Source organism: Notothenia rossii (genome assembly GCF_949606895.1).
Source record: "Notothenia rossii genome assembly, chromosome: 5".
NCBI lineage: Eukaryota > Metazoa > Chordata > Actinopteri > Perciformes > Nototheniidae > Notothenia > Notothenia rossii.
In genome coordinates this window covers 24,505,587-24,522,077 of record NC_136903.1, presented here as the reverse complement: position 1 = coordinate 24,522,077, position 16,491 = coordinate 24,505,587, and the positions used below count along the sequence as shown (strand labels likewise).

At 43.6% G+C, this 16,491-nt stretch overlaps 1 protein-coding gene across 1 annotated transcript in view; it reads right to left on the bottom strand.

The window, feature by feature from the left end:
• Positions 1-14,052, bottom strand: part of LOC307040942 (neural-cadherin-like) — a gene marked incomplete at its 5' end in the record, with an annotated part of 110,639 nt that extends 96,587 nt beyond the window's left edge. Inside the window, one exon of the mRNA XM_079684173.1 lies at positions 13,053-14,052. Coding sequence (XP_079540299.1) covers positions 13,053-14,052 — 1,000 coding nt within the window. The remainder of the gene's footprint in view (positions 1-13,052) is intronic.
• Between the last annotated feature and the right edge of the window lie 2,439 nt (positions 14,053-16,491).

The window sequence follows — 16,491 nt, the reverse complement described above, 5'->3', positions numbered from 1 at the left end:
GTACAGGAGAAATTAAACGTGTAACCGGGGTGAAAAGGGTGTTACATTTACTTAATTATGAATGTTGTTACATCAAGGCCGAAAATTAGGATAAGCACCAACGGTCAAAAATGTTTTTTTCCCTCCCAGAGCTACCAGCGCAGCGCCCCCCAGATCTGGAGCCCTAGGCGACCGCCTATGTCGGCTATGCCAAAAATCGGTCCTGCGTCAGAGTATTGAAGTATCACCAAATTTCGTCTTGTTTGTGTATTCATGTGTGCTTCGTGTGTGAAATTGTCTGTGCATGTGTTGATGTGAAGTCCCGATATGTGTGCGTGTTGTTCAGTATGTGTACTGATGTGTAAAAGTAGGGATGCACACGTGTTTCCAGGAGAAACAGCAGGATGCTCATACAGTATGCACCCCTCAGCTCACACCTGCTTTGGTGGAAAGTAGTAGGAGTTCCAAGAATGCCAAAGTAGCTCCAAAAAACTATATTTCCTCAAGGAATGGTGAGCAGGGTTGGGTGTTAGTGTTGGGGAAGGTCGGGGGCAGAGAAAAGAGGAGAGGAAATGGCGATTGATATCATGTTGCTACCTCCATTCCAGCCAGAAAAGTGCACTGCTCATATAGAGGCTTTCATTTTGTCATTTGTCTCTATCAGCGGCCGTCTGTTAGTGTTACTGTGTGTCAGAGAGCTATCTTTCTCCCTCTCCCTGGTTTGATGATGGAGAGGTAATTTGAGCTTTATGACAGTACGACTCTAATGATGAGGATGGGAGAGCTGAGAGCATGTGAGGGTGGGGAACGGTGAAAAATACTTTGTGTGTGTGTACATAGGAAAAGCACACATCTGTGCCTTTACGTGTGTGTGTGTGTGTGTGTGTGTGTGTGTGTGTGTGTGTGTGTGTGTGTGTGTGTGTGTGTGTGTGTGTGTGTGTGTGTGTGTGTGTGTGTGTGTGTGTGTGTGTGTGTGTGTGTGTGTGTGTGTGTGTGTGTGTGTGTGTGTGTGTGTGTGTGTGTGTGTGGACACAAGTGGGATAGGGTCCAACTTCTACTGCTGTAGCCATCACTGAATGGGCTGTTAATGGAGAGTAATGAGGGAGTACTTCCATGGCAGATGTGCCCTCCCTGCAACTCTTTTTCACCCCGAGACTGTAAAGCTGACCCAAGCGAGACATCAGCAGGCAAGCAGCCGCTCCCTCGCTCTGATTAAAGCTATGCATGTGTTGCCGGAATTTCGACCGGGTTTGTTCGCTTTAAGTTTGCCCCGTGTCGGCGTACCCCAGGAAGTAAGAGTGAGTATCATTTCGACATAGCACCTACAGTCACATTAAATGACAAAAGCCCTTGCGGTGTCACCAAAAATCAGTTTGAGGGTCATCTTCTTCACTGGAGTGTGAAATTATTTTAGCTCTCGGCTCATTATAGGATTTTAAAATGCATTATAGTTAGGGCTTTTATGGTGTGCCGCGGCATTAATTCAATTTGCCCCATTCACGCTTTCTTATTATCACGCTCAGTTCAAGCTACAGGGGGAGGAAGCTGCTGAGCATTGCTCCCCGGTCTTATCTTTAAAGGATATAAACTACACTACCCAGCTCAATCAGAGGCAGCCCGGACTGCTCCATCCCTTCATACAGTTTTCTGCTGTCTCCCCCTCTCCTTTTCTCCAAATGCTGCTTCCTGTGACGACCTCCATCTCTCTTTCCACCCTCCATCCCTCTCACCATTTCCCTCTGAGTTGGTGATTGATGGCAGTTGTCCTGGGAGCCCTTTCAATATCTATCCATAGAAGAACATGCTATATAGGCAAGGGAACACAAACACACGCACGGTCAGGGACGCCAACACACACAGACACACACACACACACAAAAAGTTAGACCAGGGCCAAGGAGAAGCAACAAGGGGAATCGCACAGGTTTAATGGGAAAACAGGCCACAGTGTGTGGGTAAGACAGCATTAATCTATCACTGAAACCAGAACCTGGGTCTGTGTTTGTTTAGCACATCAGAGGAGGGGAGCAGAGTCTTGGAACACCCTATCACTGTCTGTTATTGTGCATAGGTATGTGTGGCATTATTGCAAATGTATTTCTGCAGAAGTACAGCAGATTAGTATGGAGCAGCAGACTCTGACAGTGTTTCTCCAATGTAAATGCTGCAGGCTTGCACAAATGCACAGAAAAACATTATCCATTGTCTGCTTACACACACATGTGCACACAACAGGCTACACACTGCACTCCTCACATGCATTAAACTGTAACTCAGCATGTGACTGCCGCCTGGCTTATTGGTAATGGGGGAAGAGGAAGAGAGGATGAGGATAAAGTCCTCATTTAGATATCTAATCCAGTGAGCTGTCTGTCCTGTGTGCACCATCATCTCCCGTCATTAGCAGCAGGCCAGCAAGATTAAACAAGATCAATGTTTATCACCCACTGTGCACAAGAGAAACCAAGTGTTAAAGCTCCCCCACCTCATCACAATAAATCACAATATCTGCTATCAGAGCCACGTTCACAACATAAATCTATGATTATGTCTAACATATGTAGAAAAGACCAATATTAATCAACTTTAATGCCCCAAATCTGTGTTAATATTCACACATTCCCATTGGATAATCTCCTACTAATATTATTTTTTAAGAGCAATGCTCCATCAGTAGGATTTACTGTAAATATATGTTGGTCTCGCATTCAATCCAAATATTAAGTCAGGCTGAGTGACTCATTTGTAACTTTGAGCGAACGATTATTCACGGGGCTAACCGAACATTTAGGGGCAGATCCTCAATTTAGCGTTTGTCGCACGCAGCCATTTCTCCATCAGAGATATCCATCAAAACCAAGTAAACGCACATTTGAACAATTTATTTTTCAAATGACTGATTAAATAGCAGCTGTGTTGTCAGGGCAGAAAGGGCAGGCTTAATTATGAGCCGATAACTTGTGAAAAATGGCATGACCTTAGCTCAGAGTCTAAAAACGCTCATTATTTGTATTTGAGTAAAATGGGGTTACGATGGCTGCTGCAAACCCTGTGCACTCAGCTTCCAGATCTTGATCTTTAATGTGTGGCAGTGCCTCGTGCCAATCTTTGTGTTGCCGTGGTGAGGCTGGCACTACTCACGACACTACGACATCCCTATCCCATCCTCCTCTGCACATCATCAGACTGTAGAGACCATATGGCCTGATTAGAACACAGAATTAAGCCATTCACTGTCGAGGCAGATCGAAAGAAAAGCCATGCACATTCACTGGTTCCGCTGACACTAATTGTTAGCCTGAAACAAAAAGTGAGAAACCCCCTCACACACGCTCCACCCACACTCACAAGTTTGGAACAGACATAACAGAAATGTAAAAATACAGATGACAAGAACATAACAAAAGCGTAGAATAAATAGTCAAAGCCAGATCATACAGCAGGCAGGAAGAAAAAAGGTATTTTGTATGTCCTCCTTTGTGGTGTCTGGCTGCTGTTTGCATGTCTACCTACCTATATATCTCACTCTCACACACGAGTCAAATTGGAAAATATCCATATAACAGCCAATGTATGCTCTCTCCTGAATTCTCATCAGCCCTGAGAGGCACTAACATTTTTCTCCGCATCAAAAACACCTGCTCCTGTAATCAGCCGTCCTCTGGCTGTGATGGAGTTGTAGTGTGTCTCCCTGTTTCCCGGAATTTATTAAATAACTGAACCATGAGATGGACGCCATCTTCAAACACATTTTCTCATTTGAGCAGTAGTTCCCTCGCCTTCTACATATTCTTTCTGATCGCTAGTCAGACCAAAAAATCTCTTCTGTTCTTTTTTTTCCTTCTGTATGGCAGTCATTTTCATCTTTTCAACAAAAGCCCCACTCACACTGTGCAAATTGGTGTCGCGCAATTACGGCAATTTCTGCCATTTGTGCACTTCCATGCAAAGCAAAGTTCATGGCATGTCAAAACATCTCACTAGGCAACTTGGCCGTCCATGTGATCTTTCCTTTTTTCTGGATTAAAAATCTCCTTGTTCACAGTTCACCCGGCAAAGCTTTGAAAGTTGTCTGTGTCCTGCGTGTTTATCAGTGCCTTTTTGGCCCACCGAGAGCGGAGCTGCAGCCATTGTTATGCTCAGTTAATTGGACCTTTGGGTACAAAAGGTTGAGAAATTCAACACCAAATAGACAAATAAGCACAAGCATTGAAATCCCATGGCATGTCCCCGCGCTAGCTCCAATGTTCCCCTGCTCATTCCAGCGGTCTTGTCTGAAAGGCTGATTCATTAGAGTGCTTCAAGATGGTTCTATCAGCCCTTGGACTCAATCACACACCTACCTCTGTGCGAGTTTGTAAACTATCAGCAACAGTCTGTCACAGTGTGTTCTGCGACAAATAAATTGTAGTTTAAAGTGATGTTTTGTGACTGGGAGCAAAACAGCTCCTGGTTAATCAATAGCACAAAATCAATTCAGCTCTTCGGGGGAAAGTCACAAAGAGGCTATCCAGCATGCAAAAGGTGGAGCTGCGACAAAAGTTATAAATGGACACGGAGAATGGCAGGCGTTGAGGGGAGAGCCAACTGCTACACTGTGCTCATTAACAAATCCTAATTTAGCAGGAGGCAAAATTCCTGTCATCAAACTCCTCAAACCTTAACAAATCATTATTATTAGATAAAACCAAAACTTCTCAGCTGTTGATTGGTAAATGTGCAAATGGTCTTCATTTATCCCACAGGCAGGCATTCTGGGGATCTCTGCAGCTTGAGGTCAGCAAGACATTTACCTGACAGCGGCTGACTCTGTGCAGTGTCTGGGGTTGACAATGTCTGGTAATGGGCATCAATAATGCAGACCCTCGGCCAGATAAAAACTCCCTGCCGCCATGACTGTCCTCACAACACTGCAGCACTCAAAACTCCCACCGCACACACCGCGCTGGTCTAATTTATGTGGGTCGACTGTTTTCATTGCAGGCTTCTGCTGCAATGAGATATATGCACTGCTTGTGTAAACAGTATGACAGACATATTCACACCTCTTGGGCTCTATAATTATGTTTTTTCACAACTTAAGTCAACGCATGATGCCCTGACATAAGCATATATGCATAAATAACTTCTTCACTGTTGCAGTTGCTCTGCTAGTCTTTGCCAATTGGATCTGTCGCGGCGTCGATGCTGACCTTAAGCAGCCATCTCTGTCTTTGTCATTATGTCATGATAAAATGTGGTGCTCATGCTATTAGTTATATTCATTAAGGCATGGCAGGTCTTCAAACCAAACAAAAGTTTTAGTGCCACATATCTCCCTGCCAAGTGTCCTTCAAAGAAAGAGAACAGCATCAGTCAGCAAATGCCCCGCAATGACACGTTTAAGTGGAAGTGACCTCTAGGAATAATGACTCCTGTCAGTCAGAAAGGTATTCTGGAGCCGCAACATCCGAAAAAGGTAGGGGGTCAGGGTGTGGGAAGAGTCATCAACATCTTGCTTTTGTATTACCCTTCGTTTACTTTCGGGGTTTTTTGTAGTTGCTATCATTTTAATCCTAATGTCATCACAGCCAAGTCATGTGTGTGTCTTCACCTAACAAACTGTTAACCACACCCTTGTCATATCATAACAATTATTTCTTTTTCAACATTGATTTTAAATAGTTTTATGAGGCACAGAAATAGTGCATCTTTATTTGATGTGTTCATCTTGATATTTCGGAAGTTCTCATATTATGGAAGTCTATACAACAATTGTTTGAGTAGCATTCATAGCGTAATCTAGGTTGACTATGGTTATCTTACGGTTCGTTGTCTGTCTGTCATAAAGTGATACAAGATAAGATGTTAAATATATAAATAAAGATTATAAAGACATAAGATATACCTAAGGAAATAGTTCCTGAAAAGAGTGCATGGCCCAAACAGGTCTGGGAAGTGATGAAGCAGCTTATAAGTTTACAGGTTTGAATTAGAACTTTTTTTTTTGACACTGTGTTATATTTAAGTGTTGGATGTCGCCGGATCATCAACTGCCTTGATGCTGTCATTTATTCTAATATCAACCAGAGACTGTATATATAAATAGAATTAGATATATATAGATATTAACCCTTCTTCAGTTCCCCCTGCCTCCTTTGAGTACACCGGGTCTTCATATGATATTAATTGGCCCACAAGGTACGTTGCAGACTAAGTGGCCTTAGGAAAACCACCATTAAAGGAAATAACAAACAACATATGTTGCCGGTTATTTAAAAGCCTTGTTAAAGAGTCCCTGGCCCCTTGTTACCTATCATAACAGTGTTCCGGGTTGAGAAAACACAATATTCTGTCTTTCTATGTCTCTATCTTCTGCTTTCTCTGTCCACGTCATTCCAAAGGTCAGGTCGTATTTTTCTCCACATCCTCCCTCCATTTGCCCCCGAACAATCTTCAGACAAACACCCGCACACCCTGCCCTTTTCACCACTGTACAGTAGTGTATTTTCTCCCACCCCTTCTGTGCCCAGTAGCCTTCCTCTCCATACAGACTGGAGTACATGCGCACCTCATTCCCCTGCTGCCACCCCAATAGCTTCTCACACCTGCCCTCTAACCATCTGACAATTATGTTGCGCTAGGCTGACCTCTCATCAGCGGTACACAACTCCCAGCCTCTGATCTGGCTGCCCTTTACTTATCTTCAGTAAAGCTTATAGGCACAGGGGGAAAACAATCTCGCACAGACATGCTTTTATACACCCCTCTCATCGTATTCTGCCTACATCTTTTCCCCCGTCTTTCTCATTCCTCTACTGGTTTCTCACCTTTGCCTCGGTTAACCTTTGTGATCTTAAAGTCACGCTCTGTGGCGGTGCCCCCAGCATTACAGCTTGTCCTGACCTTTCTCTGCCCGTGATAGAAGTGCCTTGTTCCCACTTTAAATATCTCTCCACACATGGAAACTACTTTTCCTTCCTCCCCTCCTGGCTTGCTCTTGTTCTCTGCACTTAATCCCATCTTTTTTTGTTTAAACTGTGACACACACTAGGGCTGCACGACATATCGTGTCGTGACGATAATCGCGATATTCACTTTGCGTGGACGTATGATTAACTTACTTTTAAAAAAAAAAGGACTTGCAATATTAAGTAGGCAAATTAACTCAAACACGTCATGTTACAATTATTTTGCTGCTTGCTACAAAAGGAAAACTTCCGCGGCTCTCCTGTCAGGGGTACTTGAGTGAGGGACATGCAGGCTCTGCATGCACAGCAAACCACCAATCACAATCAAATCTCCAAAGCAAACGGACCGGGAGGTTAAAGGTAAAAACACTGAATAAAGTAGTTTAATGTGTTTCTCCAGGGCAGTTTGGCGCTGCTAACCGAGCTAGCTCAGCTTTTTGCTCTGATAACTTAAGATTCAGACGTCTGTGACTAAAATCCTTCATCCGGTTAAATATAGTTTTAAAAAAAAAAACATTGTATAGCATTAAAGTTCAAGAAAGGATGGTTTGCGGGGGAAAAAACTGTCTTTTCTTCAATTCTTGTATGTTTTCATATCGCAATACATATCGCAGGGGGAAAACAAATCGCAATGTCAGTTTTTTCCAATATCGTGCAGCCCTAACACACACACACACACACACTCCTATTCATTCCTATCTGGCATCAGATACATGCAAGGACTATAGAGAAGAGAGGACTGCAGGGATGTTGCTGAGACACATCCGTTTATCTGAGAGACCAGTGAGCAGAAATCAAATGCTGCCGGCATGTTACAGCTTCACAGCATGTTGTGAGGCAACAAATCTGAGGATCTCTGCTGCGAGGTATGAGGATACTGAAAGGACAATCATAACAGTTAACAGGCTGAAACACAAACCCATTTACACGCTTAGATTTGTACATGGTGGGGACGAAATGCTCACGTATATGCACAGCCACCACACACGCTTACAATCACACACACACACATTATAAAGCATAATCATCACGGGCAATTTTTACTAAATTGAATAAATGCAGGCAGCTTTTTGTGAAATTGTTTTTCTACTTAAACAAACAGCCTCACAGTCACAAATTACAAACAAAAATGAGATCGGGTCTATTCTCAATTCATTTCACATCGCAAGGGGAATATGCAAATATAGTGTTGGGGGGGCGGTGTAGTAAGGAAAGGGAAATTGGATTAAAGACAGCATGAGGCAAGATGTTGACTATGAGACGCAGACAGTAAAAGAAGGAGCATGGAGAGAGAGCAGAATAAGGTTGCCTGGTGAATCAGACCTAGAAGCGGTGATTACCACAGGCTGAATGCCACCCTGCCCACGGACACCTAAAGGAGAGAAAGAAACCACTCCACTAGCCCCCACTCCACCTCACAAAGGACTGCAACGCTGGTTCAATACTCCTCTTAAACCGTCAAATACCATTAACAGATTCCTACTCAGGTGTGGAGAAAAGGATTCTTAGGGTGGGACAAACCAAAAGCAAAGGAAGAGATAAAAAACTCCACCAATACAAATCTAAACTGACATCCTCTGTGGGCAAACAGAAATCCTTTACAGGAAGAGCTGCAGAGGTCCCTCACTCTCTCTCCTCAAAACAACACCACATAACCAGTTTCTGTGAGTCATGGCCTACTTCCATTACTGTTACCTCTTCTGTTCTTCTTACACTGCTGGTTTGATACACTGGAGCTATGAAGAAAATCTCAATTCATTGTTTTCTCCGGGGATTATTGGTGCACTGAATATAGTTTAGAAGGTAAATATTTCTCCGACATTAGCAGGGGACCTAGTCAAGGAGAAAGGAGGAATATCAAGGGGCCCTGAGAAAGAACAGACTCCTCAGGAAAACAAGGTGAAGCTACTGTATGCTAAATCTGATGCATCGGGAGGGCTGATTCAGATTTACACAGCACAGTTATCCTGGCGTAATAATTCACAATAAGAATAGTATTGCATGCTATAGAGCATTTTGAAACCAAATAACAAATAGCCTATCAATCAAATTCATCTTTGTATTTGTTCATCGTGTTTTGTCTCTTTTTATGAAAATGAATAACTTTCATTAATGAGTCTCTTATTATGCTAGCGATCAAATATATTGTACGTGATAAGGGGGCCGGACATCTCTAAGAGGTTGACCAATCACAATAGAGCCGTCCAGCTAACCAATCACAGCAGACTGGGCTCTGGTTTCAGACAGAGGGTGAAAAGAGGTGCTGCAGTACAGGCAGTATGAGAAAGGTAAAGACCTCTTTGGACATTAAAGCATGTCACTGTACAGGAACTAAATACAAATATGAAACAGAAAATAAGCATAATAGGGCCCCTTTAACTTGATATCCTTTCCTTCGATAGGAAGGTGATTTAAATATCACAATTACTGTCAATATATATTTCAACATCCATAAATCAGAGTGACAGGAACAGCGTGATAACTTTTCAGGTGATCCTTCAATACTGTCAATGCATGCAGACTTTCACCATATCTGCTGCCTAAAAATAATGGTTTATACATAAACTCTGACCATAAGTTACAAAACATAATTGTTCTTATTTCATTTATTCATTGGAGTGTGGTAATTATTAAAAGAAAAGAAATGAACTGAAAATGTTATTTTTTCCTTTTGCAAAGGAGAAGTCATTCCTTACTTTGCGGGTGTAATTAAAAAGTGGCGTAATGGATCACAGCGTGGTGAATATGTAATATAAGAACTATTACTCCAGAAATTAGAATAATCCTAAACTGGTTAGGCAATGTCACTGTTCACACTGATCGGGCATATGTGATTTATGTTGCATGATCACATTAAGAGGGTTGATTTCTGCAGAATATGGCAATCAAGACCATGATTAATTAAATCAGATATGAGCAGATATATTAAATTGTCTTAATTAAATCCATGACTATGAGAAGCAACCGCATGTTGGTGCATGTAGGCCTATCTGTCTTTTTAAAAATGGATGGAAATTCTTCAAAGCTGTCATGACAGTAAATTGGCGTACTTAGCACATAACAACCTCATTATTCAAAATGTATTCCAAAAAAACCTTTTGAAATTGGTTTTGATTAACACAACAGAGTTCAAACAAGTCACTTCTTAGAGCCCCGGGGGGGGGGGGTAAGCAAGGGGAGTTTTTGGTAAGCACATTTTCTTTTAGGTAAGTATGTCAACACGGGTGGACTCATACTGAGAGTAATCCAGTACAGCTGTTCCATCTCCCCCTTATCTGCAGCGTGTCAGAATAATTTATCCGAGATATCTAAGTGTCAAACTAGACTTTTTAATCTCCATTTGAACAGCACAAATAACCGCTCTTCTGATGGCTCTCCTCATAACACTGTACGCACTGGAAAGTTATTAACATAAGAAAGCCTTGCACTAGTCTGATTAGCATTTCATTCTCACATTAACCAGCTAATGAATACACACATTTAGCCAAGCTACATTCACCAGTTAATACCCACATGTGCTCTTTCCCCCCAACAGACTGCAACAAACATGTTTGCATTCTTGGAATGATCCAAGGCACTAAACATTAAGCAGTGAACCCTGTTAGAAGATAATAAATAAAGTCAACGTCTACATACAAAGCAGGAAGATATAGCTTTGTGGCAATTGTGGTAGTTGTAATAGAAATGTTGCTCAATAGATGGAAGATCAATAATCAGGGGTGCACATAAGTGGTACGCAGGTACGCATGCGCTGAGTACCTCACTGAGAAAGTTGTGTGCACCCCTGTCAATAATGCAATATGCGCATGCAATTAACTCAAACATGTCATGCTACAACTTTGTTGCTGCTTCACATAAAGATGTATTTTCAAGATAAGTCTATCAGAGAGAACATATTTTACTATAATTGATGGGTTTTTGGATACACTGAGTGTGTGGCTAGTGAGTGACATGCACAGCAAACGGCCTACAGCAATTATTCCTGATCAAACAACCAAAGCATGCCTTCCAGTCGTCCAACAATAACTGAAAATGGGTGAGGAACAGCAGAAAGACACCAAAGATATTTCTTTGGGTAATATATATGGATATTTTTCTCTTATACAGGAAATATGTTGTCCAAAAACAGGTACTTTGTCATTATCGTGTGAGATTTCCTGTATTTATACATATCCAAATATATATGGGAAAAAAATGCTTTGCAATGTCAGTTGTTTCCATTTAGGCTTTTGCAGCCCTTAACACAAGTATGGGAAGCTGCAATTTTAGTGTTGAAAAAGAGGAGGATCAGAAGTAAGATTTTTAGAAAGTTAGAAAGCAATCGACGGTATGCACAAGGTGTTGTAAAAATGAAAGGCAACAATTCAGTAGAATACCTACAATGATGATGCAATAAAAATAAAAACCTGAACCTGTCTCTGGGCTCTGGGACGTTTATTTGATCTCTACTGGTTTTCGCGGCCAAGTTATTCATGCTGTGGCTCTGGATTGTGGAGGGTGCCCATTATTTTGTCCAGCTCTATATACATACGTACTGTTATGGTGGGCACTGAATGCTGCTGAATTGAATGTTCTTTGAACTGCTGGCAGACTGCTTTCTGTTTGACATTCAGCAGGTGACTGTCAGCAGCACGGACAGCTCTGTGCTACGGTGAGTCCACAAAAGGGGAAATAAGTTGAGGCGATGCAACACATGGGGCATTATTAAAACTGTTGTTATTGTACCTGGGATGAATTTGAGTATGGCAGTCTCATACTTGCATACAAACAAACCTTCAACAAATGACAAAAAGCATATTTTTCTCTTTCTGTCTACGCCTTTATCTGTGAGACAGACAATTGCAATGCCAAGGCCAAATCACATCCAAAGGTAAGAAGCAAATTCACTTGGGAGATTAGGTCCAATCTCCAGAAATGTAAAATAAAGAACCCGAGCTAAAATGGACTCCTTTGCTCAGAGAGGTGTATGCGGGAATTGGGTATGAGACAAGAAGAAGAAAGGCCTGTCCTCTCGCACTCCCAGATGTAAGGATTCTGTCAGAAAAGCGGTAGTCACAGGATAAAGGACATGCCATGCCTTTGATCAGGAGAGGAGAGCTACGCACGCAGGTGAGTGAGGTAAAATGGAGGGAGGTATCTAAATATCTATCAGACTCGAGCAGCTTATTAAAGGTACCCAACTGTGCATTAAAGGAAAAACCCGACAGAATTCGGACTATTTTTGCTCCCTCTAAAAAAAACTCCACACGTCCCATCGCAAGAATGTGGCCCAATCAGGCGTGCAATTACAATCTAGAACATGCTGTGCAATGTAACAGCAGCAGGCAATTCAATTGAAAACTGCACACACTGTTTCCCACACACCGTGCAGCTCAATTACAAAGCAAATCATTTCGATTCCTTGTTTTTGTTTTCCTGGTTGTTCTTTTTTTGGGAGTCTAACTTTTCGGAGGGAGAACAACAAAACTTGAGCAACTGAAACAACACTGGTTTCATCTCTCCTGCAAGAATTGGAGAGGTTGTCTGACTGTGGCAGTGCTACACATCAAATCCCTGGGACTAGAGCGTGAATGAGAGGAGGATTAGAGGGGTAATGCTGGCAGATGAGAGGGAGCGAGGGTCGCAGTGGTTTGCCACTCTGCAAGGATTAGCAAGGACTGAGTTCACAGTCACAAACTCTGTCAATCAAGGATACCTAACCAGTTCACAAAGGCCCTCCAACGTAAACAGAGGGAAAACAATCTCCCCCTGCTACAAATGAGCTTGTAATGTCTGATCACAAGAAATATGTCATGCATATCATAATAAATTGGTAGAATATTTCGAAATGTAAAAAAAAAAAATCATCATTGTTGGTATGTGTCTGGATGTATGATAATAAGGCACACCTGTGGAATGAGCTGCAGCTACACTGAGCCCTGTATGGATATGATGGAGGCCTGTAAAGGGCCACTGATGAAGGGCCAGATGGCAGCACAAACACAGCAGGGCCATTTAAAATAGGGCATCATCCTCACAATGCAAATAATTCCTGGGGGGGAAGGAACGTGAGGGGGAGGGGGGGGGGGGGGGTGTTGCACAGCATCACTTAAGTGCGGATTAATGTAGGAATATTCTACACACCTCGTTTGTCCTGAATCTTAACAGTGAGCTCCAGAACAGGCTCTGTCTCCCTATCCAGCCTGCTGCTGATCGTGATATCTCCACTGTCTCGCCCCACGGCCACCGGGGAGCTCTCTGACTCCGGGAAAACCAACTCGTAGGCGGCTGACGGAAACCTGCTGGGGCTCAGGCTCGTTATGACCGAGCCGACGCTGGCGTCTTCCGACACGTTGAGGGAAACCACCGTGCCCGGGTCAAGCAAAGCCCTCGGCCACCGCGCCCCCCTTCCTGACCCCGTTAATTCAGCAGGACGCGTGGCCCACCTATGTGGAGATATAGTAACCAAAACACCTTTACTGGTCAGAGGAGGCCACCCGTGGTCTCTGGCGAAAACATAGAATTTGACTTTAGAGGGGAGCCCCAGGATTGAGTCAACCAGCAAAACTTCCCCTGTTTTCGGGACAACATAGAAACTGCCATTGTTGGGCACGGACATGTATGTTAACTCTGCGTTGTTGCCGCTGTCTGCGTCCACAGCCTGGAGCCTGTAAACCACACTACGGAGAGCAGTGGTGTCGTCTAAAGTTATGTGCACGGTGTCTGCACTGCGAAAAGTCGGTTCGTGATCGTTTGTGTCCAAAACGTCCACTTTTACCGTGGCAACCGGGGAGACGACAGACTCCGAGACGCACGTCTGGCAACAAACCCCGACGCTCAGCAGGTATTCTGAGCGAGCCTCTCTGTCTAAAACCCGGGAAGTTTTTAGCAATATATTCCCCCGCTTGTGGTGGGCAAAGGCGCGGAAATCTTCGCTGCCGTTGCCGTACAGTTTGAAGTGCATCCCGGAGACTGGGCACCATTTTTGCGCGTTGATGCGCCTCACCGGAATGCTCAGTCCGTTCACTTTGGAAGCAGTCGGGGAGTTCTCAAAAACATGCCCGTGAAAGAAAGGCAGCCGCTCCTGCGTTTGAAATCCAGCAGCCGGTTTTAGAAGGCAGCATAAAAAAATACCCCAAATCATGTTGGTGGCAAGTTATGTACCTCCAAGCGACAGAGAGGGGTTAACAAAGAAAGCATTACAAAAGATAAGAGAAACACTTGAGAAACATATCCGTCATAGTTATCCTCATTATGATCCTTTCCGGATAGCCCTCTCAACTTAGAGCCCTTTCATTCTGAGAGATCCGTCTCTGGGCTCCATGCAGCTCGGCCGCGTGCAGGCAGTCCTCGCGCTGCAGGCAGTGGGGCTTGTGTTCGGATCCAGCGATCAGCACCAGAGCACCGGACAGCGCCAAGCGCGGGGGCGTGGCGGCGCACAGTGGACGGAGCTCCTCGGTGAACCCCACCCTGTGAGCTGGTCAGGAGGGTCCCTGCCTCAAAGCTGTTCGCGCCCGGTTGAGCCTGCAGTGCACGCACGCAGCAGGAGCATCCCCAGCTGTATGACACAAATCCGCTCTCAGCTTGGAGTGTTGATAGAGTGAAAATCACTCATCCTTCCTGTCAGGGAAAGCCGAGTAAACACACATCCCTCCTTTTAACACTGTCCAAAAACTAATACTGGCTCCAGTGAAGCAGTTGGGGCTGCCTTGCTCAAGAACACTTTGACAGCTGTTGTTGAAAGAGGAATCACTCATGCACTGCACTCATCTTCCTCCTGTCTGTCTGACAAACTGATTCCATGACCTGAATTCCCCTTTGAACTGGAGGATGAAGCTTCTTCAATGCACTGCATTCCTGCAAAACAGATCTGCACACAATATTTACAGCTTGAAGAAAAAAACAGGGTAATGCATCAATATAAATGATATTGCTGTTGCGTCAGAATAAGACAGCCAATGATGCACAGCTTCTTACGTCTTTGCAAACCAAAGTTCACAGAAACATCTTCACCCTGATTGCTCTCCCCTCCATCTCCCTGTCTAGAACCAAGAGCACTCTAAACCTAATCTGTAGGTGTCTGCTGCTAATTTCCGCCAACTGCACACTTCTGATTCCCCTCACTTCTCTGACAAGTCAGGAGACTAAATATTACATTGACAGTAAGGCTCTGAAACATCAAAAAGAAAAATAATGGGTAAGAGAGCACGGCTGCACACCCTATCGAGTTTGTCTCCCATGTCATGTCAACCTTTGCGTTAAGACCGGCATGGATCAATATTCATATGCAATGAGGGATGTGGTGTTATGCTGGACAAGTAATTCAATGCCATTCCTCCGCTCACACACATAGGCTACATCTGTATTCAGTTTGGAAACTCATCAAAGCTCCCACTGAAGGATCCTTATCCATTTGTAACCACAATCCATCACTGCAATTTTAGCCCAATCCACCCTCTGCAGTAAACTGTTCTTTTCAGGCAATAACTCCGGTAACTGTCGGTGTGAGCCCCGAGACAATTTTGAATCACAGCCTGCAGCTGGAGCACAAAGCTCATATTGGTTGATCGCTGTTTTCTTTCACGCGGTGCAAGCTGTGGGCTGTGTCACCATAGCACATGAGCCATTCCACGCTCGCTGGTGTCTGACCCGGGGAGGGAAGGCATTTCAAAAATATGTGCAACAAAATAGCCTCAGAGCAAACTGCGACAGGGAGCCTAGTGACGGGAAATGACCGCTTGTAACATTTAGAGGTGAAATTGTGATATGTAAAATAGACCCTGTGTGAACTGTCTGAGGCCTCAGCACTCTCAATTTTGCTCTGTGTAACTTCTCTTTGAACTTCGTAAGTGCTTCATGAATGCAAATCAAACCCTGTCTTTTATCATGTTGTCTCACATGGTAAAATTCACCGTGACTGCCAGCATGGGAGATAGCTGTAGCAAAGGCTAATTCGATCACAGGACCAGGCCAGAGTGAGAGGGATGGTTTACTTAAGGGTTGCAGCAGTTATCCTGTGAGATAAAACACCAACATACACCACATAAAAAACAACAAAGCTTTAATGAAATATATATTACAATATCATGAAACAGTCTCATCATCCCTCTTCGACAGATAAGTGAGAGCTGCAGGGCATTAAAGGGAGAAAATCTCAGTGAAGAGAGCAGCAGACGAACATTAGAAAGCTTCATGCTTACTTAATGAATAATTGACCGAATCCATTCCCCTCACTCCAACAGAGGCAGACCTAGCTTTTGAAGGCGAAGGTTGTAGCCTTGTAGCATTTAAAACATTCTACTGCTGCTTCTATGCTCCTTAGAGACAAGGGATGATGGGATTTAAGGGGATGGAGGTCCCATAATGTACATTATTCTTCCTGGAAAAGCAGAGGGGGGAACAATCTTCACAAACAAACAGGAAATGGGTGCAAATAATGTCTGGAGTACTTGGAACTAGCATCAGTTAATAGGAAATGTAAGTGTTTAAAAAGTATTTTCAAAAAGTGTTCTTGCCGAAAGTCAATTAAATAATTGGTCGCAAAAGGCAAGTTTATTAAAGCATGACGGGACAATTACGATGG